Source organism: Phaenicophaeus curvirostris, chromosome 8 (assembly GCF_032191515.1).
Source record: "Phaenicophaeus curvirostris isolate KB17595 chromosome 8, BPBGC_Pcur_1.0, whole genome shotgun sequence".
Classification (NCBI taxonomy): domain Eukaryota; kingdom Metazoa; phylum Chordata; class Aves; order Cuculiformes; family Cuculidae; genus Phaenicophaeus; species Phaenicophaeus curvirostris.
The window spans coordinates 32,066,777-32,091,425 of record NC_091399.1 but is presented as its reverse complement, the minus strand read 5'-3'; the positions used below and the strand labels follow the sequence as shown (position 1 = coordinate 32,091,425).

The 24,649-nt window shown below is 36.4% G+C and overlaps 1 protein-coding gene across 1 annotated transcript in view; it reads left to right on the top strand.

Annotated features, from left to right (window-relative positions):
• FAF1 (Fas associated factor 1) overlaps nucleotides 1-24,649 on the top strand; it is a 168,011-nt gene that overhangs the window by 99,697 nt on the left and 43,665 nt on the right. Inside the window, exons 9-13 of the mRNA XM_069863103.1 lie at nucleotides 9,129-9,224; nucleotides 10,844-10,970; nucleotides 11,901-11,964; nucleotides 12,892-12,973; nucleotides 21,501-21,655. Of these exons, the coding sequence (XP_069719204.1) occupies nucleotides 9,129-9,224; nucleotides 10,844-10,970; nucleotides 11,901-11,964; nucleotides 12,892-12,973; nucleotides 21,501-21,655 (524 nt within the window). The remainder of the gene's footprint in view (nucleotides 1-9,128; nucleotides 9,225-10,843; nucleotides 10,971-11,900; nucleotides 11,965-12,891; nucleotides 12,974-21,500; nucleotides 21,656-24,649) is intronic.

The window sequence follows — 24,649 nt, the reverse complement described above, 5'->3', positions numbered from 1 at the left end:
AACTAGAGCCGTGACAAGAAAAACAGAATATGAAGGATCTCCCGTGTGTTATAGCATTATTTTTCTTGGAATGATGAGACCCCTCAGCATCCTCAGAGATAGTATGAGTTGCTTGGGAGTCCATCACCTCCTTCCTGCATGGATTGGTTTCTCTGTTTGGGTCTCCCACCAGGAAAGAATGTGGCGCTCTCTGAACTTCTCTGGAGAATCGCAAAAAATTGCCAAAGAGTTCCCATGCTCTTATTTCCCCTGCTTCAGTATTCATATTCAAGGGCTGTGCTGGATGCGTTTAGAAACCACTATTTTCTTCATTGGTTTGTATCAACAAATGGAAAACTTCCCACTCTTAGATTTCAAGTGCCATCATTTATGTGCTCTATGTCTCCTCTCTCCCTTTTACACTTTGATTTTTCCCATATGCCACATTAACTGCTATCTCCCTTTCAGCACACAGATATTTCTTGGACTATGTTTTGCTCACTTCTGAAAAATTGTGGATTGAAAAAGAGAAATGGAAAGCAATGGAAAATGTAAATGCTAGTGAGTTAGGAGCTGCAGCCTTAGCTGTGGAGCAGCGCTGCAATAGTAAGCAATAAGCAGAATAACTTCTTTTCTAGGCATTTCAAACAAGATTGTTGTTCCTGTGTCCTTCTGGGGAGTAATGTTAGGTTTAACTGGTCTGCAGTCCTCTAGATCACCAGAGGTTCTGGCTTAAAGATCTGAGGTATGAGACACGGGTTTGTGCCTTCACCTAGCCTTGCTGATAAAGTATTTCTCTCTGATTTCCCATTCTGCACAGTAAGTATGGAAATCTCTTTGAACACGGAACTTAATTTGCCTAGTGGAGACAGATAGATGACATCTTGTTAGACTAGGAGAAATGAACTTGTTTGAATTCTTCTGAGATCTGCCCATCAAGAAGAAGAGATTAGTAGTGATGAATATGCCTTGCAGACATCTAAACTGAAGTCTGTCTAGACTACGAAGCGAGAGAATTTCTCGCTTATCGCAACGTTACTTACCCTGACTGGAAGGACAGAATTAACTGAATGTGGAGAGACGGAAAGGCTACTTTGCAGGAGCCATGCTATTCAGCCAAGACGTAGAAAACTGATGAATTGTTTTGTTTATTTCCTTACTACTCTTGGCACACATGGGCTATAAAAACGTTTGATTCCTAATATGCGTAATATCCAAACTCAGCTAGTAGTACTATATGCATGTAGAGTATAATACAAAAACTAGGACACAAACTTTCCTTCTCAAACTTCTTTTCCGTCTCAAACTTTGTATAATTGTCTTCCAAAAGACCGGATTTTTTCTCCTAGCTTCAAGAAAGTGCACACATACAGATGGCTGTGGTGTTATTGGTATTTATCATACTCAGGTAATTAGCTTATGCTAAAACAAAAATTGAGATAACAGGATAGTAAGTTTAATATGAAAATGGAAATGCTTGTAAAGCTCCTTCCTCATGCCTCCACCCTTACCCTTTCTCTTACCTGATGAGGGGAAAAGGGCATCATAGTAATTACTTCAACAAGAAAAAGGATCAGTTTATATGGAAGTGAAATTTTCACACTGGAGACACCTGCCAGTCATTAAATACTTTGCTACAGCTACCTCTGTCTTAAGTTATTTTGAATAATTGAGCATGGTGTGTTATAAAATGTACTTGGTCATGCTTGTTTCTTTTTATATTAGCCACGTGTCAATGACTAAACCAGTATATGAAACAGCTAAGCAACTCGCTTTTTGAGCACATTGAAGTGACTGTCACATGGAGTATTTGACCAAGCATTAGGTTTCAGTCTGTGGGAAACAGTGTATTCTTCTCTGGTTAAGAATGTATTGTGAGATGTGTGTTACAAATCTTAACGTGTGTACTACTGCCTGATATGCAACCTCTAGAAAGAGCTCTTGTTCAGCTGATGATCTGATTTATAAATATTACTCTGGGATATCATTTCCAAGTTTGTTTATATACTTGTTTCTAACACGTAACTTTACGTAGCTAATATTGACAAGCTAGTTACGGCCAAAGTACTAAACGCGACCCCCAATGTCTGTTTTATTTCAGAGCTGGGAATATACTGAGAGTGATCAGAAGTTTGTAGCAGCAGTAGAACTCACCTTGTTAAAAAAGCTCTGTTCAAAGACTAGTCAAGCTTAGCATGAACTTCTATTCTTAATTAATCAGATAACTTTTTACCCACAATGACTTTACAACACTTTCAGTAATACTCTGAATGTTGCTGGAATACTGCTGTTGTTTCCAGAGCAAAAGAACTGGTTTTGGGTTTCAAGATATTTGTACAATCCCTATCAAAATTTGACTTCATAGAATGGGTAATAATAATTCTGATAGATTTTTCTGGATATAATTTTCTCTTGCTTCTTAAGCAGTGCTCTGGTTGTACAATGATAACAATGAAGGCACAAACCAAACTGATCTCAAACTGATACTGAGATAGCAGAGAGCTACTGCAGTAACTTACTTGTGGAGGTTGTTTATCCAAGACAGAACTTGGTACTACAATGCGTGCTATGATCAGATTTATCTGAATCAGAAACAGATAACCTTAGGGCTTGATTTTTCCTCTTTCTCAACAAGGCATTGCCAATTTTCACCAGAATTAATATTGATACCCAGAACATTAAATGTGAATCTGGAACTGAATGAATGTGGTTGTCTAAAGATATTGCATTACAGAGGGACAGATGGCAAAGGTGCTGCACTGTGTGGAGTGCCTTGTGGTCTTGGGCTAATTATGAGAGCTACAGCAAACAGAAATTAGACATTCTAGCCTGAAACATTTGAGATGAGGTAATCGGAGTGTTCCTTAACTACTTTGGATTATAAAACCCAAAAGGCTCAATTATGCACTTTGTATGTTAAACCCACCTACACCTGCATTTGAATATAGACAGGTTTTAATTCTGTGTCTTCAACATTATAGAATCTGGAAGGATGCATTAGAAAGCATGTACCTTCTTGGCAATTACACATGGACTGAAGTCTTTAGGAAAGTTTCTTTCTGTGGTTTCTTCCATCCAGCTGTGCAAGTGACAGCAACTGGAAAGCTGGAACTATAATTTTACTTTAGTTCTATCATCCTGAAAAATAGTTGAGGGGAAGTTATTAAGACTTTACTTCCTTTTGCCTAATATACTACAAACTGACCTTGAGTAGGACTGCAAAATTCGTCTGATTTTTATGGGAGATTCATGAAGGAGAGTCAAGTATCAGACAAGATGGGGGGGGGGGGTTGCACACTAGAATTTTATTTGCTTACCTTGTCTTATTAAAGGCAGAAAACAGGGATTATTTTCCTTTACTGTGAGAGGAAATCATGCTATTAGAATTCCCCTATTTAGTTTTCTATTAAGCAGGTTATATACAGCCAAACGTAATTCTACACTAAAAGTACAGCTAATTAAATAATTTGACTGATTCATAGTAGTAGTCAGGTAATACAGAAATTACATTTCTTTATATGATCTTTTCACTTAATATTAAAAATCCAGCAGATACGTCTACTGCAAAGTTTTTGTTCTGGTTTAGATTTGCCATTCTTAGATAATACCTGTTGCTTCACTTACTATGTGTGAACAATCTGGCATGATTGATAGACTCTCTTTTGTATATGGATAAAGTGTTCTGTGATTTTTATTTTTTTTTTGTCTGATGCTTTGTAAGGTTTGTAGTTTGACCTTTGAATTTCTGAGAGCAAGTTATTGGGAATTTCTAGTTTAGTTCTGAAAACTTCTATTAGGAAAGAAAGTATTTTGCCATAGAAAAATACCAGTTGGAAAGGATTCTTCGTTTGAGTGGCTCAGACAATAAAGATAGTTACCCTGTTAAAGAGACTGAAATTGTTACTCATTTTAAGTGGTATTTCAAAAGCTGTTTGTTTAAAATTTACAACTGCCAGATGACGCAGCTGAATAATAACTTGCCCTATTTAACAAGACAGTGGTAAGTACCTGTATTTTTAGATAGATGTATTAAAGCAAATGAAACAGAATTCTCATGCATTTCAAGACCTCAGAAGTCTGACTACTCTTGTGGCTATCAAATACTTAACAAAGAGCACAAAATAAATCAATAATCCTACTCCCCATAAACATTATCATTTATACTTGCTTCTTTTGAATGACTATTTTTAAGAGAACTACAACCTTTTAGAGAAAAGGGATCCCTTGTTGACAGGTGTCCTATAAACAGCAAAGCCTCTCCAGTCATGCTACAGTAGGTCCATCTGTGGCTCTCGTCTTAGAATCATAGAATCACCAGGTTGGAAAAGACCCACCGGATCATCGAGTCCAACCATTCCTATCAATCACTAAACCATGTCCCTCAGCGCCTCATCCACCCGTCCCTTAAACACCTCCAGGGAAGGTGACTCGACCACCTCCCTGGGCAGCCTGTTCCAGTGCCCAATGACCCTTTCCGTGAAAAATTTTTTCCTAATGTCCAGCCTAAACCTCCCCTGGCGGAGCTTGAGGCCATTCCGTCTTGTCTTGTGCAAGGTGATGTGTTTTGCAGGCTTGTCTTGTGTGCTGCACCTATGAAACTCTGGAGTTCCTGGGGAAATTTTCTGCTCTTGATTGATTGTGGTAGGAAGTTTGGTTTGCTCCAAAGCTAGCTGATATGGAAGCTGTTCTACTAAAGATAGTTAACTCTCATGGCAGCAAGTTGGCAGGTCATTTTCCACCTTAACCCTCTGGAGGTGGAATGCTTTGCAGTGATAAGCACTGAGAGGATAACAACAGACCTGATGGCTAAGTCTGTAAATGCCGTGCTTCAAAGGCCTCTCTATCTTCCTATAGTTTATTTTCTAAAGTTAATTTTGACTGAATTCCAGGCACCTTAATGACAAGAAGAGTTGTTCCCAGTGTTTTATTCAGATTACTGGATTACTAGAGAGGTTTGTGTCTGTATTTACATTGAGCAAAGAGGAAGTGTTTCCGAAATGACTGATAGTTAAGGATGGGGAAGAAGGTCCAGTTCTTTACAGGTTATTGCTTTAAGCTGGCCAGCTTTATTCTGTAAGGTATTAGAAAGTTCTTGGAGCTTGCTTTCATACTTTCCTCATTAGATATGGTTGCCATAGCTCTTTTGAAGTGCTGTTTTTCTTCCATCAGCATGTGTCTCAATATGAGGAAGACCAGTTTGTCATATCCAATTACTGCTTTCCTGATGCAGTACACTGAGCTTACAATTTTTGTATCAGCATTTCTCAGCAGAGTTCTGCAGCTGCAGTTGTCTGCTGGTATCATCCCTTCATGTTCCTACTCCTGTTTATCTTTTGCAGATCATCCGTTTAAGCATCCCTGGACTGGTACAAGAGTCTGACTGTGCTCCTTCCTTTGTAATTTTGAAAGTCTACAGGAATGGGAATGATGTTGCACTAACAAACTCTTTCTAGAAGTTGCAAGCTCAGGAGATTATGGACTTTTAATTTTTCCTATTATTCTGAGCATGCGATGACAACACTGCAGTTACATTCTCTCAGTGATTTATTACCCCCATGCAGACATATTTGTATTATGAAATATTTGGAAAATAGTCTTTTTGGATTGTTTTGAAGCGTATTTCTAGAAGCTGCTATGTAAATAGATGCTTTTTATCAGGAAGAATAATCTATTAATTAAAGCACCTGATCTCTCTCCAGATTTGGCAACTATTTCTAGGTCGATCTGGAAAGTTCTTGGCAAAGAATCCTTCATGTTAAGATCAGAAGAGATGTTGCTTAAGTTTGTTCCCCAATTATTAATGCTGGCAATCGAAATATAAATCATCTTACACTGGTTGTTTACTAATAAATTCAGTGCCTTAGTGTTGGAAAGCACAAGTAAGCACTACGCTTAAGGTATGTTAGCAGTCTTTCTTTTACTTGTTAAGATATATTTCAAATATCCTTGGTGCACTTCTAGTACATGTTGTACTTGGACTAGCTACTAGCATGCAAAAAAGCAATATTTTCAATATCTCTGCTCTCTCCTGAGAGGAGATACAGTCTCCACTCTTTCTGGAATGTTTCAAGGCTTCAGTTGTATTGTCCTTCTACTTAAAAAGCTATAGGAAGCCTAATAGGAGACTACTTAAACTTTAAAGTAAGTACAAGCAGTCTATACAGAGAGTTGGACAAGATATCTGGCTTTTCGCTAGTCGTCCTGTGTTACCCTTTGCAAGTAATTTTGCCTATTTCTGATTCTGTTTCACTTTCTGCCTCATGTACCTTTCAGCTGTGAAACCTTCTGAATAGGGGTTTGCACAAGTGTGCATTTACTGCCTAGAAGAATGGACTAACTTTATTTATTTTTACTTTAATATATTATTTATTTCTTAATCTATCTAGCATGTTATTGATACCAAAGGTCCTGCATCCACGTCTTTCGATACCTCTTCTTGTACACGTGAAAGCCATCCGATTTGAGCTATAGTACTCACATAAAGGTGATTTTCATGCAGAAAAAGAAAATATTATGGAAGTTATTGACTTCTGAGTGTTTACCCAATCAGATGGGTTCATGATTTGAGAATATGGTTAATCAGGTATTCAGGCTACAAACCAGCATTTTCAGTTTTGTAGTTGGTAGAAAGGATTATGTTGATTCCCATGGGAAGACAGCTGTGACACAGCAATCTGTAGATCTACTGTGCTGCACTCCTGCTTGGAAGTAGGAGGGTGCACTATTTAAGAAGGGAAAAAACTCTCCAAGTGCAGCCTGATATCTAAACAGTTCTTGCCACTGAGAGACTTCAGTGGGTGCTCCCATCAGTAAATTGACCTGCGTTCAAAATACTTGTAAATGTTGAGGTTTGCTGTCCATGGCACTGGACTGAGCTTCCTGGAAAGTAATTTTTTGCTTAGTATTGGTGTTTGTATGATTTCCAAAATAACAGCTAAACTTCCTGGTGCAAGAGTCTCTCTTTTATCTTAGAATGAAGATAACTTAATTCTAGAGAAACGTTCATGCTGCTAGATTTTTCTGAAATGAAAGGCAGAGCTTCTGTTTGTCGTAGCCTTTCCTTTGCAAAAAAAACTTCTCAAAAAAAGCCTAAAGGGAGGGTGATTTCTCACACAAATGTGCGCAAAAAACAACATTCCAGCAACTGTCTGGGGAGTAGGATGAAATGTGCTCTGATGTTGAACCCCTTCTGCTGTTAGCTCATTTTTGAGAGACACTTTGACACTATAATATAGGGTTGCAAATTGGAATTGCAACACCCTGCTATTGGGCCAGGCGATGAAGCAGCACAATAACTGCGTGCTTGATCTTACCACTCTTTCTTTAAAGTGTATGTAAAAGATACTGGGAGCCTTTCCAGGCATCTGCTGGGGTATTTGATGCTGTTAGAGAGGGAACTTCAGTCTGTGTGTGGTTAGTGTGCATGTGTTTTACCAGTGCTTTATATAATGTGGTAACTACAGGGCAAAGTTTCAGGTTTTATAACAGTTGGGTTTTGTTTATTATTAAAAACTCATAAAAATACTTCTTAAACTGGTAGATTATTATAGAGAATATGATTCTTATGCTCTTGTCACAGAGGTTCCGTCGGTAATTGGTCTTGACCTGTATGTCGTCTTTAATATTTCATTTGCTCCAGAGTATTATTACTCACTTCCTTTAAGACGATCACTAAGCTTTTCATGCAGCTAAACTTCTGTTTAACCTTGCTATAAGAATGTGGCAGTGGGCTAGTTCAGACAGGTTGACATTCATTTGGTAACCAGCCTGCTTAATCAGCCTGCTTCAACCTGCAGCAAATTAAATCTTTGTGAGTTATAGCAGACAAGTGATAAAGTCATTCTGAATTATGTATAAAAATAAATGTGGTATGTTCAGTGCTCATGGCAGTAAATGAAATGTAAGGCTTATGATTTATTCTTGGGTTCTTGTTAAAGATGACTGAAATTTACTTTACCTTAATGTTTCTACGGTATAATTAGGAGGATGCTGTATTTCTAAACACTTAATGTGTCTGATTCTATGCAAAAATAGTAATCTTTTTTATAGGATCTAGATCTTTTTCTGCCCTGTCTGTGTTTCTTCTGAAGGAACCATTAGAAACAATATTCTTCTGGTCATCAACTTCACTTGACCAGGACTGATACACTTTCCAGAAGAGGGCAGAAGGCTGGATTTACACTTACACTGTATAAAGAAGCATGAGAAGGGTACTCAAAATACAAGGATGGCATAGACTGTTTTGATGATAGGAGGGTAGAAAATTTTCATTTTCAGTCATATGGATTAGTACATTTTAAATGCAGTGTAAGCTTAGATCTTCAAATATTATTGTTGTGTGTTTGCAAGCATCTAGTAATTTTGTTGTTCAAATGACACTAGCTTTTTTACATTTGCTGTATTATTAGTTTGTAAAAGTTGAGATTTTGGCATACAGTAAGAGGAAAAAGTGTTGTTTCTGTTGACACTGGTTAGTGAACGCCTATTCTATCTTTGCTGACTACAGTTTCACCAATGTTGCTGGGTTTGTGTATGTATGTCTTTGTCCATGTGAGCAACGTGGCAATATGCCTTTGACATTAATAATGACCAGGATGGAGATGAAACCTGTTTTTTAAGTAGCAAATGTGATTGTCTTTTCACAGAATCACAGAATAACCAGGTTACAACATCTGACTTCAAGATAATTGATTTGTTTTTTTCAAGGTGACTTAACTGTTTTTGATTAGTTGCATCAGTACCTGTCATCTTCACTTTAACATTTGTGTATTGATAAGGAAGGAAAAATTTCCATTTACTTCAAGACATACCACTGTAAAAGTTATAATGTACTAATAATGGTTTAAACTTCAATACCAATTTAAGAGATAACAGTTCAAGATAGTTTTGAGTTTGCAGTTCCATTTAGTTTGTTTTGATACTCTGTGCATATGTACCAGTAAAACTCCATTGTTGTTTCTTTGAATATTTTTACATAAGGAATCCTTTTAGTTTTCCAGGCTTCTTTCTTTATGCTTGTATAATTAATTTGATCTTCTGCCATGCAGTCTTCAGTTTGAATCTCAAAGCACCTTAAAGAAAAAACCCGAAACCAAACAACCCTCAATTGAGACTATGCCTTTAATAAACTATCATGGCTTTGTTTGTAGATGACTCTAGCTGCAGCAGGACTGACTTTTCCTTGCCATCGACTTACGGTTGGAAGAAGATCCTCACCCGTACAAACAAGGGAACAGTCAGAAGAGGTAAGAACATTATCTTTATTTAACACAAATATTCTAGGAATAAGCAGGGTAAGCTCCTTTCAACTCAGTAGAGTTGTATTTTAAAAGAATCGGTTTGCAATTCATGTAACATGTAATTGTAACAAAGTAAGGAATTGAGTAAATGTGTCATTGAAGAAAAAGAGAAAAAACAAAGTAAGCCACAAGTTACTAAGCATTGAAAAATATTCAAAATTAAACAGATTTTATGCAGACTGTGTTAAACCCTCATTTTTATTGTTTCTTACTATTAATAATTTGGGTTAAAAATTCCTCTGCCTTTGTCGTTCCTCAAAATGAATTTAGTATAGGCAGTTTTCCATTTTCTACAGACTTCTCTTACCATTTTATTTATAGAACTTTAGCACATAAGGTTTATCTTGTTGCCCAAAAAGGACGTGTTCCAATCTGTTCGCCTCAGTTGGGTTGGCAAGATGTAACTGTGAGGTACAGTCAGGACGCAAGCCTGGGTATATGCTGTTGGACAGTTGTTAAAAGCTAGAAGATGGTGAGACAATACTGTTCTACCAATACCTGAACCACTTAGCAGGCTAAATGGATGGGGTTTGTTTTCTCCTGTGATGTGCCAGCATAACTGTATCATTGCTTCTTTGCTTCAGTCATTCAAAATTATCTGAGTTTGTCCAACTTTTAGAATTTTCTTGTGGTCTTGTTCATTCAGAAAACTTTTTTTATTTGAAGTTCTTAGTGTATGGCTGTTGTAGGGAGAGATCCAGCGTGTTTAGAGCAATTTGCTCCTCTCATGGTCACCTGCATGCTAGAGCTGAAATCTCATGTTCCATAATCTGCTTCATTGCACTTTCAGGGATTCCTGTAAATTGTCTTTAGTGTACGATTGCCATAACTCCTGTGTCAAGTAGAGCTGGAATAGTTGCTCATGCAAAGAAGTCAGTTAAGAGGCAAATTAATATCAACTAGTTAAAACAAAGTTTTCCAAGCTGTTTTATGTTTCAGAGGACATGTGGGAGTTGGAGGCATGGGTGGGACCTTAGCTTCTTACACAGAAATATTGATATTTCTCCTTTGTATTGGTATGCCAAATAAATCAGCCTGTCATTCAACAAGCAGCAGACTAGTGTGCTGAGTTAGGACTACGGGTGCTAAATTTGTATGTCAGAGCTCGCAATGTGATAGATACCTTTCCAAGGACTGCCCCTCAGCATACAGGTGTTACTGAAGTAGATTATATTTGGATAGCCAAAATGATCGGTGGATTGTGTGGCTTTTCTCACTTTGTTATGCAGTTAAAACAGCTGTAGTACCATTAGATGGAAAGTAGCATTAATTTTAGATAAAATTTGCTGAACTATTTGTATACAGACCCAGTTCCTTAGTTATTTAATCATGAATTTTGTCACATAACATTGCTCTGCCAGCCAGACTTCTGGCAAAAATGAGGTCTTATTTATAAAAAGCATCTGCAACTGTTGGATAAAATAGTAAAATAAAATGCAGCATATCAAGTGTTTCTATAGAAATCATAAGTATTTTCAGTATGTTTGTATGTATTTTGTATTTCACTGAAGGTGATGCCTGTAATGGAGGCTTATGGTGGATTTTGTCTTTTGTTTTTTATGCAGCAATGCACTGATGTTCACATGGTTAGTGACAGTGATGGAGATGACTTTGAAGATGCTACAGAGTTTGGAGTTGATGATGGAGAAATGTTTGGAGTAGCATCGTCTGCCTTGAGGAAATCGCCAATGAGTAAGAGTTGACAGTTAATTTACAGTTAACTGGTGATTGTACAGCACTAGGGAATGCAGAGAAGTACAATAGGTCTGCGTAGCAAGAAACAGGAAAGTATCTTTTGATAGGAACATTAAAATTGTTTGAGTCTCATGTCTGATAGATGTATCAGTTGAAAATGCTGCAAACGTAACTGGCAACTATGAAAGCATCTCCCCGTGGAGGGACCTTATGATTTTAGCTTGTAGTTAAAGAATAATGATTTAACTCAGAGAAATCAAGATCTCTAACTGAATGTTCCTGCAGGTAACTAGATTTCCACTTCCCTGTTTTGAAAATCCTGTAGGCTTTAGCTTCAGCATCCTAAGGTGATGAATATTTTCAGTCGTTTACATTAAACAAGTTTCTCAGTGATTGTTTGCCCTTGTCTTATGAAAAGAGTTGAGCAGGAACAGTCAGTTACCTCCCATATGTGATTCTATATGCTCTTTATTTACTTCAGGCTTGCATTAGTGTTATTACCTTAGAAGTTCTTTGACAGCAAATATATGTAATAGTACAGAAAAGTTTTTAACAGAGAGGGAAAAAAAAAGAAAAGAAAAAAGAAAAGTAGCTAGCAATATAGCAGGTCAAGCCTTTCAAGCCAATCCTTTCATTTGAATGTATTAAAGTAGGTCCAGAGTGTTAATTCTGAACAACTGATATATCACATTACACTAGACCTGAGGATCTTACTGTTTGTAAAGCCTGAATATATTCATGAGTATGTCTGGAAATTTCATGTCTTTCCAAAGGTTCCTCGTCAATAGTCTTTCATGAAATTTATATGGTCTCTTGGTAACTACTTCAGTAAGCTGTAAACATAAAAAATCTATTAAGCAAGTGAATTCACATATTAAAACTGTTTCTATAAGGTTAGATTTAATTTATGTTTTTCATTTTTTTAAGTGCCAGAAAATGCTGAAAATGAAGGAGATGCCTTATTACAATTTACCGCAGAATTTTCTTCAAGGTAAGCTTAGCCCTGTTAACTGCGCAATTCTTGTTATATACTAAGTAAAATCTAGTAAATAATGAAAATAACAATAAGCCAAATGTATGTATCTTCTTATGGGTTCACAGTGTATTTAGGCATCCAAATCTAACTTATTTTAAGCCTAACTTTGTTAGAGCTATTTCTGAGATAAAATTATTTCTCAGTCCAAGTTAGACTGACAGATTCTTACCTTATTTAATTTGCCACTAATTAATATCATTACTTAATTATGTAAGGATCCAGAAGGATGATGAAGATTCTGATTATGCATAGTGATTTTAATATGATATAGAGGAAGAGAAAGCTGAAACTGATTGATATTAAAAAACATATACAGAGTTTCAGTAAGAGTTTTCTCAATAATGAAGTGGTTGGATAAGCCTCTACTTTTAAAAATATAGAAATACTGCATTTTTAACTTTATACCACCAAAGTGTGAAATAGTTGCCATGTTTCATCAAGTTGTAGAAGTACAGAGTGATATACTGCAAAGTAATGCGAAGTTTATGCGCCTTCTGTTTTCACTGCTCTGTGATTAAATGTTAATTTATATATATGAGATGCATTAATGCGTAATACAAGAATAGCCTTTAAATTAACCTTTAAGAATATAATAAAGAGAGGGAATAAGTTATGATTGAAAAATAATGCAGAACTTTAAAGGTGTCTACGTATGTAAACAGAAGGGGTTTGGGATAAAATTTCTAAGGTAATAGTTACTTCGAGCTTTTAAATGTTGGGGGAGAGGTGGTTTTTAAAGAACAGAAGGGAGATGCTTAGCAGTATTTGATCTTTATAAAAGTTTAGAAGTGCGTTGTATTTACAGAATGTGTGGAAAGGTAGAATATGGAAATTACTTATTTTCGTAATTTTTTTATTAATTGGAAATTCTGTCTCAAACAGATATGGTGACTGCCATCCTGTTTATTTTATTGGATCACTAGAGGCTGCTTTTCAAGAAGCCTTCTATGGGAAAGCTAGAGATGTAAGTGTGTATTAAAGTTACTTTATTTAACATAGGAGGGGAAATGGAAATCACTGTAAATGTTTCATCTTCATTTTTTAAAAAGGTAAACTACATTTTGGAGTTATCTTGGTTTTGTTATTTGTGAAGAGTTAGACTCATTTAATTGACTGGCTAACATACTTACCTTTGCTGTTGTTGAAATTACAGTGAATAACTCATGTTTTCTGATCATTCAGGCTGTATTTGAATTTGAGTCCTTTAGTCATCAAAGCTACTCTTTTTTTCCATCTCCCTTTTCTTCCTGAAATAATGGTGTCCTAGCACCACATGGCACTGGCTGTGAGTCTTGTGGTTGACAAATTCAACATTTGCACATTGGTAACTCCTTTGAAGAATGGTAATGAAATTGTAAATTTAAATTGAAAGGTCTGTGAAATACAGTGCACTTTTTTCCCCCTTTTGTACAGCCTTTATCTGCCAAGTAAATTCCAGTACTGAGGTTTGGTTATTTAGTTTTTCTGTACACCCAACCAGACATCTCAAGTTTCTGTTGTTCTATGCATGGTTTTAAAATCACTATTTTAATAAAATTAGAATGAGGATAGTTTATTTAAGTTTTGGTGACTTGAATTCACTAAGGAGAAACCCAACCCCCTGCATAATTAAGCATAGATAAAGCTGAAACACAAACAAGAAAATCATTCTGTTTAAATTTACTTTTTGTTGTTTTGATAGGTATTTAATTTTAAAAATAAGAATGTTTTGGTTTCCTCTAATTATTCATATTGGAAGGAACAGTTATGTTATGTTAGGGTCTGTTATGATAAGTGTGCAGGGTTATATATCTATACTGTGTAGCTTAAGTTATCACATACTGAACATGAGTGAATTTTTCTCACACTAATTTTAGTGAATATTTTCATGTCTTTGTGCAGAATTCATAGCATAAATGGCTACAGAATAATTCAGTGGCAAAGTATTAATTCATAATAACTCATTAAAGTGAAAGTTAATGCATGTTTAAATTATTTGAAATTATTAATTCAACAAGAAAAGTGAGTTAGGAAGTTCACTTTGTGTTTTCTCATCAGAAATGGTTGACAGTGTATCAGTATTATCATGGTTGAGAGCTCATTAGGAGCTTTCATAAATATTTTTTTATACCTGTAGATCTTAATGCAGTGCAGTTCTTTAGTTTTATTTAGTACTGCTTGTACTACTTACAGAGTACATCTGAAATTCATGTCTCCTTACATTTCTCATATTTTGTGATGTAGTCCTCATCACGGTGAAATTACACGCTTAGGGAAGTATTATTTTGGTGGCTTTTTTTCTTTACTTCTTTTTTTCCTCCAAATATTGCCTTAATGTTTGAAAGCTCTTTCCCTACAACTACCCCATGGAAAGACATTATGGTTATTGTAATGTTCTGATTAAAACAAAGGTATGGAAATGCATACGTGCCATGTATTTTTACTGTATTTTTCCTTTTACAAACAGTTTTTTTCAGTACTGCCTTCTGGAATTGATAATGGAGGAAAGGGATACATTATTTTATATTTTTATAATTGCATTTAATAAAATAATTCAGTATGTATGTCAGTATAAGAAAAAAAGGCTTAGGAGAAATTGCAACGTGTATGTCTTGTCTTCTAATTTATACTGTGGAGGGCACTTAATTTTACCAGGGCAACAGATGAGCTTCAGGCACCAGCATTCTTCACTTGAAGTGAGAAATTGAGTTCCAAGAGTAAATAAAAACAAGATTGAAGGTTTAAATCCTCTGCTAGGCTTTTTGAACTTATATACTCATTAAATGTTTATTGGAGTGGTGGGATTACGAAGGATTTGGGTAGCTTCATCAACTGGTATATACTTAATCACTAAGTAAAACACTACATTTGATAGAGTGTTTCTCACGATGCCACACTCAATCCATCTTAATGAAAACCGCTTCAAACTGATTTAATTTGAGAGCACTTGGCAGCTCGAGTGCTCAGAGTTCTTAGCCTTTTCTTGACAAATTCTCAATACTGTCCAGAGCAGAAGGTGCCTGCTACAGTTCACGTCTAGGGAGGCAGCCATCAGCTATGTTTTTAATCTATACTGTGGATCATTTTTCCCTCCACAAAATCCCAGTATATATCAACTTGGAACCTTTTTGGAGAAATATTTTAGTTTGGGTTATTTTAAGAAATTAAGTTATATCAGAACAAATGTTTTAAGCACAAATTACAGGATAAAATTCTTTTTAAGAAAATAGATGTTGTTCTGTTAAATTTTAGTGTCTTTAATTTTCTTGTGTTGGAAAGGATGGTAATTTGTAGTTGTTTAAGGAAAATGTTACTTCAGAAAAAAATACCTTGTAAAAAAAATATAGAAGTTTGTCTGCTACTTGTGGGTTTTTTAACTTTTATTATTGTCATTTTTTGAGTTTTCAAATAGTTAAGATTTACACATGTAATGTGTAACGTTTTCCCTTTAGAGCAACTGCTACCATGATAGTTCCTGTTCTAGGCAGGAGAGATGGAAGGAGGTCAAATGTAGCTCTACTTTAAAACCTACATATCTCTTCAGCATAAAAACACAATAGCCAAGATGTAGAGCTCTCGCTTTAACAAATGGTGTCCTTAGAAATGAAATACCCAGTTACCTCTTGCAGCCTGGTGGTTCCTGGTTCATTTCCAAGGCTTACTTTGTATACAACACAAGAAAATATTTTCATTACTGATTTTTTTCAATTGGGTTAGGAAGAGAAAAAGACAGAGGTTTATTAAACGAACAAATAAGTTGGTCTTTTGTGAAATTCATCCTCTGCTTATCGTACCAATTGGAAACAAGCATTTCTCTGTTACATTAGTTCATGAAGAACAAGCTTACTCTTGCTAAAGTAGCTATGTTGTCATAGAAATACCTGAACCGGATGCCATGGAAGAAATCCTACAGTGGACAGTTTTAACCAAGATGTTTGGGGGAAGCCTCTTTGCGACTGGAAGCAGTTTTTGGGTGCCTTGTGTTCTGAAATATCAGGGGTTTCATCCTAACTTAGGGTGGTATTGTTATTAATACAAGATCTGAATCACTGTATTGAATCTCACTGAACTAATTACTTGAATAGTATTAGACTATTTTCTTTTATTGGAGTTTGTTTGGCTGTTCATTTTTAATGGTGGTTGCTACTCTTATTATGAGAAAGAATGAAGATATTCGCTTTACCTTTGTAGGAGCTCTTATCTTCATATAACTCTGTCAGATTACCTCCTGCTCCTTCAACCTTTCTGTCCACCGACTTTTAATAAATAAGTGAAACATCTCTCTTAGCACAGATGTGTATTGTCACCTCAATATGTATTCCTGCAGGCTGAAAATGAGCCATGTTTTTCATGTTGAATTCTGTCTTTTAGGTTCAGTTTAGTGGCAGCACCATCCCTCTCACATATGGGCACATTGTTTCCTGAATACTTAAGAGAAAGTATGCTCCTTCTATAATTTGGCATGTTGGAATAAAAGCTTGTGTGTTTGGGTTTTTTTTCTGGTGGTAGCAGAGTATTGTTTCACGCAAAGTTCTCAGTAGGATCGTTTTTATCTGTGTAACTCAGAAAGCTGTCCCTCATTATTATTTCAGTTAATTAAATGTGTGCTGAACTTAATACAGAAAAAAAAGATTTACAGAGATAATTATCATGATTTCTGTTGGAGAACTTTATAGAAACAGCATTGACTGCTCTCCAGAAGAGAAATTAAAGTCTGTCTTTTAGATACTACCTCCTATAGCTGATGCTTTCACCTGGAGGAGAGAGGTTGTTCTGAATCCCAGTTGCAGGATGGCTTTTTGGTTGACCCTGATATCCCTTTTTCCCATGGCCAGTACACTGAAGTACCTTCTAAGCCTGATGAATGAGGGTTTCTGCAGAATAAGCCGGTGAAGAAGACACCCATTCCAGAACAATCTGTTACAACATGTTATTATTGATTAGAGAAAAGTGTAGGCAAGTGACTGATGAAGGAGGGGAGTTCTGTCAGGTGGAAGGTTGGATTGAATGTATTATTGCATGCATTCCTTAACTAGTATGGAGAGATGTCAAGGAGTGCGGCTTCACGACCACCTTTTACTTTGACTCCTGACACATTTCAAATCTGCTGCTGCATTTTATAAGGGGCCTGATCATATTGTGTATGCTAGGTGTGCTTTGAAAATGTGTCTGTAGTTGAGCTGTCTGTGGGTCTTAGATGGAGAAATGATTGCTCTACAAGTTCTTTTTAAACATAAAAAACCTGAATCTACATTGTCTGCTTGAAACTGTAGAGGACAGGTACAGAGTATAACTCTATGTGCCAGGGAAGAGTAAAGCAGATACACTGTGTTAGATGTCAGTACATAAATTCTTGTACATAAAATCCCATGTTAGTCAACTGTATTTTTTTGAATGTTGCCTGATGTGTGTCAGCTGTTCTGTCCTTTGATTCTTAAATCAATTCTGAACTTGTGGATAATTATTGCTTAGAAATTTTTGCTACAACGTGCCAGCTTAGTAGTCTCATTGTGTGCCTACACACCTTTTATTCTGCTTTCTTATCTGACAGGTTAGTCCTGGCTATGGGTCTTTTTTCCACATGCTTTGTACTTAATATTAAATAATGAATGTTTATCAAAATTGTCAGCCATACGCTACATTTCCTCCTCTTTCGAAGGTTATGATTTGTAGTTCATGTTTGAGGGTGTTTTTAATTACTAGATATTCTTTGCATTATGTAAGATATCACTACAAGTTAAATTGATTGAAATAGAGATACAACCATATAATAAGATCAAATAGTAGGAACATAAAAGTAGGCTAGATCAAGCTTAAAGTAAAATATACCCTTACCTGGGGAGCACTCAGCTACTTGAACAGCTTGTCATGGTTCATATGGATTCGTCATCACTATGTTTTTTTGAGTCTAGATATGTTACTGAAAGATGTCAAATAATGAAATAATAATGAACATTTTGGTTCATGAGCCTACCAGCTTGAAAGAACATCCATGCATTTAGCAGACGTTAGATAGTAAACGTTTTTGTCTCAATTATTACTTGAACTTATAAACCTGAAATTCAAAAGTAACCATTCAAGACTGTGGTTTTGCTGACCATTATGACTGTATCGCTCCTCTCACTCCAGTTCATGTTCTTCTGAGGTGTCCAAGTTATTCATCTTATTAAGAACTGGCTGAGAAGCTTGGATATCCCATTACTCAGTGATTATCAATTTAATCTCTCAACCTCATGAAGATGTGTGTTTCTTTCTGCCTCAGTGCCAGCTTTTCCTTCATTTCTTCTCATTCCATACAAACTGCATTAACTTTTCTGAATTTTCAAAATGCAAAAATGGCCAAATGGATGGCATAGCCACTTTGGTACAAAGGACATATCTTTAATGTTTATTTCCCACGTGGGATTTTCTGTGCGTGTTAGAATCTCGCTCAAGTTCATCAGTTTATGTGTCAGGAGGCTGCTGTACTTTGGATAGCGTGGTAGAGGGTTTGTGGTGCAAGGCTACAGCTGGGAGGGTTGTGCTTGTTGAGGAGCTGCCCTGCTGCAGTACAGCTTCCCTCTGCAGCCCACATTTCCTTCCAGGGTGCCACATGCCAGGCATATTCCATCAACAGATCAGAATCAGGCAGGAGAGGGCTGCAGTGCTTCACGGCAGATACATAATGATGCAGGGCCTGGGAGCAGGGGCGAGGCTAACATCCAGTCTGAATGCAACAGAGGTTGCAGAAAAAAAATGCTTGAGGTCTGTGTATTTGAAAGTGTTTAGAGACCCAAGATGCCGAAAACAGTTAGCAGCCTTTTCTTATGGCCCTTTTTCCTCTGAAATAAAATGGAACCTGGACCTTAGAGTTAAAGCTTTTAGAACTTCAAGTCTTATTGCCATTGATCAGATGTACACTCCCGAGTATGTGCGCAAATCCCCCATCTGAAAATTCCAGTGCATGGCTGCCTGGTCCTCAGCATCCACGTACACTGAAAAATACATCTCTTGATGGGTTAAGTTCCTGAAGCCCTAAGGCCTTTGGAAGTCCATCTGCTATTCAGTACTTAAGACTTTTTCAGTATCTCATACCTTCATAGGGACTAGCAAAGGTTCTTGCCCATCAGATCTTTTTTCTTGGTTAAAATTTTATACTAAGTATATAACCTGCAGTCATTATATTTTTCAGAAAACCAACACAGAACAGTCTAGTGCTCCATTATAGAAGTCAAGACTGTTCAACAGTTTAGTAAGCCTATTTTTTTAGTATTAAATAAAAAAAATCCCAGTATCGGCCATCATTGAATCCTAGAATTTACTCTGATTTTTCAAAGGCTTGAACTAAAAACAACAAAAACCTGCTTATAAATTTATACTACTGTGGGTTAGTAAAAACAAACAAACAAAAACCCCACCACACAACAGCAGCAACAACTTCCAAGCCATAAGCCTTTTGCAATAATGCATTTTTCCAAGAAAAAAAATATCCCTGGCGTCCACTAAGATTTTTCAAAATCGTGTTTCAGCACTTCAGTTCCTCCTGCTACCTCTTTTCATTTGTCCTAGTAGTGTGCCTGTGCCCGACCTTAACATTTTGGATGAATTATCAGACACAAGTACAGTCTTGTGTGCATATGCAATGCAGTTTAGTCTTTGCATGGTGAGATTTGTTGATGCAACAAAAATTACATTCACTTGTAAAGTAGCTCAGTGTAAACATCTATTGTATATGTGCCTGTTCTGTTTACTAAAATTTGTCCCTAAATCTTTAAGCCTAAAACTGTACATATTTTGAAACATTCCGTTGTATGGAATCTCATATTTAACAGTTGCATGGGGTTGTTTCTTTGGAAGTAAAAGTGTTTCTCAAGAGCCTTTTTTTCTACCCGCTCCCAGTGAAAAGAGGAGAGCAAAGCCATCCGCTTACCACAAAGCAGTCCCACCACAAAGGAAAGATTAAGGGTTTAGAGAGAGGTCAATGTGGGGTTTTCTCTAACTAAACACTTTCCTAAAGTTTCCTTGTGGAAAAAATAATGAAGTCATCTCAGAGTTTTTAAAGAATTTTTATTTCTTTTTCACCGTCTGCATTCGCTTGTCTTCTCAGCATGGATGTTTAATCTTTCTTGGCTTTGTGAATTGGTCCAAATGAATAAGTGGTGAGCTGTCTCTCTAGGAGCTAGAGGCTTATTCTAAGGCCCTAATCACTGAGTAAACACATCTTTGCCCTCCCTCTCTTACAACTGCTATATAATAGTTGAGATTCTAGCACAGTAACCTGGATATTGCAGGGATCGACGCTTTGAAATGCAGAATGGCTGATCCTCAAAAACAGACAGTGCCTGATCTTCCCCTGCCTCTTTCTTCTTTTTAAATTAAATATCACCACAGAAATGCTGTTTTATTGCTTGATATTGTGCATCAGTGCCCTGGATTTTCAAGTTTAGTTTCAGTCAACATTGTTGGCTGCACTTATATGGATCTCTGCATGTTGGGCTTATTAACGGCCCCTCCTGGCACATGTGTACGTGTTTCTGAAGAACATTCAAATTAAATTAGACAAACATTAATGCAAATTACTAATCTCTTTCCCAAAGTCTAACGTTCAAATGTATTCTCCTTCTTATAAACAGTCATTAAGTTTTATCCAAAGCCTGTATATGAGGTGATAGCCATACAAGTTTTTTGCAAAGCCAGCTTGTCTCAAAATTGCATCCCATGTCTTGCGGTATCAATACACATCAATATCTAGTGTTCAGTGTTACTTCTGATGAAGAAATTTGAAATTACTTTAAATGAAAGTCTGAAAATAACATTTACCATATAGTCTCAGCAAATATGTTCAAATAGAATTTTAAAACAAAGCAAGTTATATATATGGGTATGGGGGAATGGAGGGTGTTATTTCTCATTCATTGAACACCGGGTATAGGATGTGCTGTGGATGCTATAGGATGTGCTCCCCACATCATATTTCTGGACAGAGAGCTGCCAAAACATCCAGCATGTAGCATCCCAGGCTTTAGGACTGTAGGCAGCTGTATGGTTACTTACTAATTTTCTTCTTTATTTAGCTGCAGATGGGGTGATGACAATACACTGTCTTTTTCAGGTTGCTTATGATTGTTTTGTATCGTAGATGTTGTTATATGTTCCCTTGCTCAAGGAATTGCTCCAAATCTTATATTATTGGGCAGCAAGCCATGAAAGTTCACTCGTTTCTTAAGCTAAGTCTGTTGAGGATTTTGGTTTTCATTCAAATGTTATTTTCATATTCTAAGCATATAATATATTGTGTTTTGGTACCCAAAATAAAATATTAGAAAGTATTAAGAAGATATACGGATTTAGAGGGATAGACCATTTGACTCACAACCTACTGTGGCTTTTTTCCCCCCTTATATGCTCATTGAGGTGCTTGGCACCCTCGATAAACTTCATAGGGTGTGCTCACACACAAATCTGCAGCAGTAATATTAAATTGCTAAACAGCCTGAGGAAGTTTTCACCAATCTTTTCTTGTGTCTTTTCAGAGAAAGCTTCTTGCTATCTACCTCCACCATGATGAAAGTGTACTAACCAACGTCTTCTGCTCACAAATGCTTTGTGCTGAATCAATTGTCTCCTATCTGAGTCAGAACTTCATAACCTGGGCATGGGACATGACGAAAGAAGCAAACCGAGCAAGGTAAGACTTTTTGAACTGTGAGTGGAGCACTTTTCTCTCAAGGTGAGACCCTTATCTGTGTTATCTCTGTGTGTCAAATTTTCTGTTGCTTGATATGTCTTTGAACTAAATCTTCATGCTTTTTCTTAGCTGATAGATGAAGCTGTGCTGGTTGACTGACGTTCACTGAGAATTGGACTGTCTTAGTTTTCATTACAAAGTGATTTCTTATTCCTGTGCAGGGAGTAAATAGTTGACAAATACTTTCCTTTTTTTGAGTTTAATTTGCAAACATAGTTCTAGGAACATCTGTTCACAGTTTTGCATTGTGGTGCTGTAATGTCATGTGACACATTGTATGTAGGTGTAACTGCATGAGAACTGACTGGTAAAATAACTAATGTTGTTAAAATCTTATTAAAAAATAAAATTTATGTGATAAATATATAAAAAGAAATTATGCAAAAAAAATTAAAAGCTTGCAATTCATATGAACTTTTTTGAGCTACAATTTTCTTATAGAACAGTCCTTTGGTAATGCTCAGATGTTTTGATAGGCTTTAATAAAATAAAAGCTTTCCTCTTTCTTAGAGTGGTCATCATTTTACTGATGAGTAAAGAAAGTATAAACCTGTAGATTCTACCTCCTCCTGCATCTTTTGTGTGGTACTAAGAAATTTTCTTATCTTTATTTAAAGACTTTTCTCTTCTTTAGCTATTTACTAGATCACAACCTACTGAAAATAATGATTTTATGATTATACTTATAGTATTTAGAAGTCAGGCTTTTTTTTATTTTCTAACTTGGACCTTAGTTCATCACCTTTATTCACACAGAAGATGACTGCTTTCCAGGGTGTATTACTATAACATATATTACTTGTGTATATATGTGTGTGTGTATGTATACATATATATACATATAATAAATATTACTTGCATGTATTACTATAATAATTACTATAAAGATTCTAACTTTTGAACAAAAAATGGAAGTCGTTTAGGCTGGGATAAGGTTGCCACTTTTTTACATAATTCCATTGATTACTGAACAGTTAGAAGTACATATTTATGTTTTTTCTTGTGGCTTGCTAGAATCGACCGTTCATGCACTCCTGTTCTTAAGGATGTAAATTATAGTTAAGTGAGCATGGGGAACAGAATGATTTCTTCTTCTAACACGCTTCTTAAATTACACTTGTGTTTCGCAGGAATTCCTCACTCAACCTGCATTTTATCATTAGAAAAAGCAGCAGATACATTCCTAGCTTAAGTTGTTCTAGAGAAGAGTTAAAGGTTATGGAGGAAAAAAAAACAGTCAGGAAAACAGAGAAAAAGGTTTTTTTAAACAAGAGAGAAAGAAAAAAGAAACATCTACGTTCTTTCATGAGACCAAATACATAGACTGGAAAGTTGCTTAAGTCTTTTGGTATTGCCATTCATGGGCAGTAAGGAGCCTCCTCCTTTTCTTTTATCCCACGAGTTGCTGTAGAAGGAAACACTATTTCTAAACCATCTGTAGTGGCTAAGTTCAGCTGACTACCTGCTGTTCCATTGTTCGCTTTTCTATTTAATTCTCTAGTTTCTTTTATTTTACAATGACAAAAAATTGCAGTGTAGTTTCTTTAGAAAAACTGTGTTTGAGGGGGTTTTTTATGACTGACGATCAACAGCCATGTAATTGCTTTGTTGTGTTTTACTAAAGAAATCTATTAAGTAGCACAACTTTGATACACTAGTAATAAGAGTTTGCAGGTTACAGAGACACCTGTGGTGACCAAAGCGACAGAAGCTGCTTATTAGAAAGAGCCTGTACAGCTGTGTCCTATTAACTCCTTATGACACTTCTTAAAATACAAAATAAAGGGCTTGTTTAAGGCTTTATAGCTACTCTCAATGAACCTAGTCGCCGATTGTGCAGTACGATAGGGTTTTTAAGCCTTCATTTTTTGCTTTCTGTTAACAACAACAAAGAAACTGTCATATTAACAGTGAGTTCAAAAAATAGTAAGGGGTAAACAAGGCATGCTGGCTCAAATTAGAATAATTTCTTGATTGTGTTTAGTGTCACATCGGGCTCCTTAGAGTGTGATTTCTTCAGAGGGGGCATGATGTTTCCTTCTCCCTTTGGAAAGTGCCAATGCACTGTGGGCATTCCCATAAATAAATACTCAATACCTCTGTTTGATTACTACCCTTCATTATGTGACACAATGACAGTGGTCTTGGAGCCTATTCTGTTCTATGTCCCTATGAATACAGTTGCATGTAGCTTTTTCTTTGAATGGTGAGCAGGCAACGGCAACAACAGAAAGAACTGCTTTTTGCATGCTGGTGTAGCCCAAGAGCGACTTACTCGTGCTGTTACAATGCGTTAGCGATAAAACCGGGTGGGAAGGCAGAGGAATCAGGCCCACTTTATGGCAATCAACAGGGACAACCTTCAGGTTTTCAATACTGTGAAATGGCATGAATAAATTCAAACAGATATAAATACTGTCCTCATGTAAGCCAAAATAATCTTGAATATTCTGGGTTTTTTTCCTTACACTTCGATGTCCTCTTTCTGACATCTGTGAATGTCATTCTGTTCCAAAACCTGTCTTAGTACTAGTTTCCATTTTTCTCATTAATTAAATGGTCCATCCTGAACACTGTAGAACGAAAAAGGCTCCAAAATGTTTATCTTTTTTTCCTGATTTTTAATACAGTGATGTGTGAACGTTCTTTGAATCCTGCGTTACTGTACACTAGCGCTTTTCAGCTGGAATCTCTCAATCTTGTTCTTCAGCACCCACTGCAACAGAGTGAAGAGGGTTCTGTATGCAGGAGCGACAGTAAAACACTGCATGCGAGCTCCAGGGTAACTGTTAGCAGAGGTGCAATAGCACAAGCATTTTGAATTTGGGAGCCAGATTTTTAAATTACTAACTGTGGGACTGTTATTTTGCCAAACTGAAGGAGAGCTCTAGTTAGTACAGTTAAAGAGGGTGTTCTGTTTTGGCTTCCCCAGCT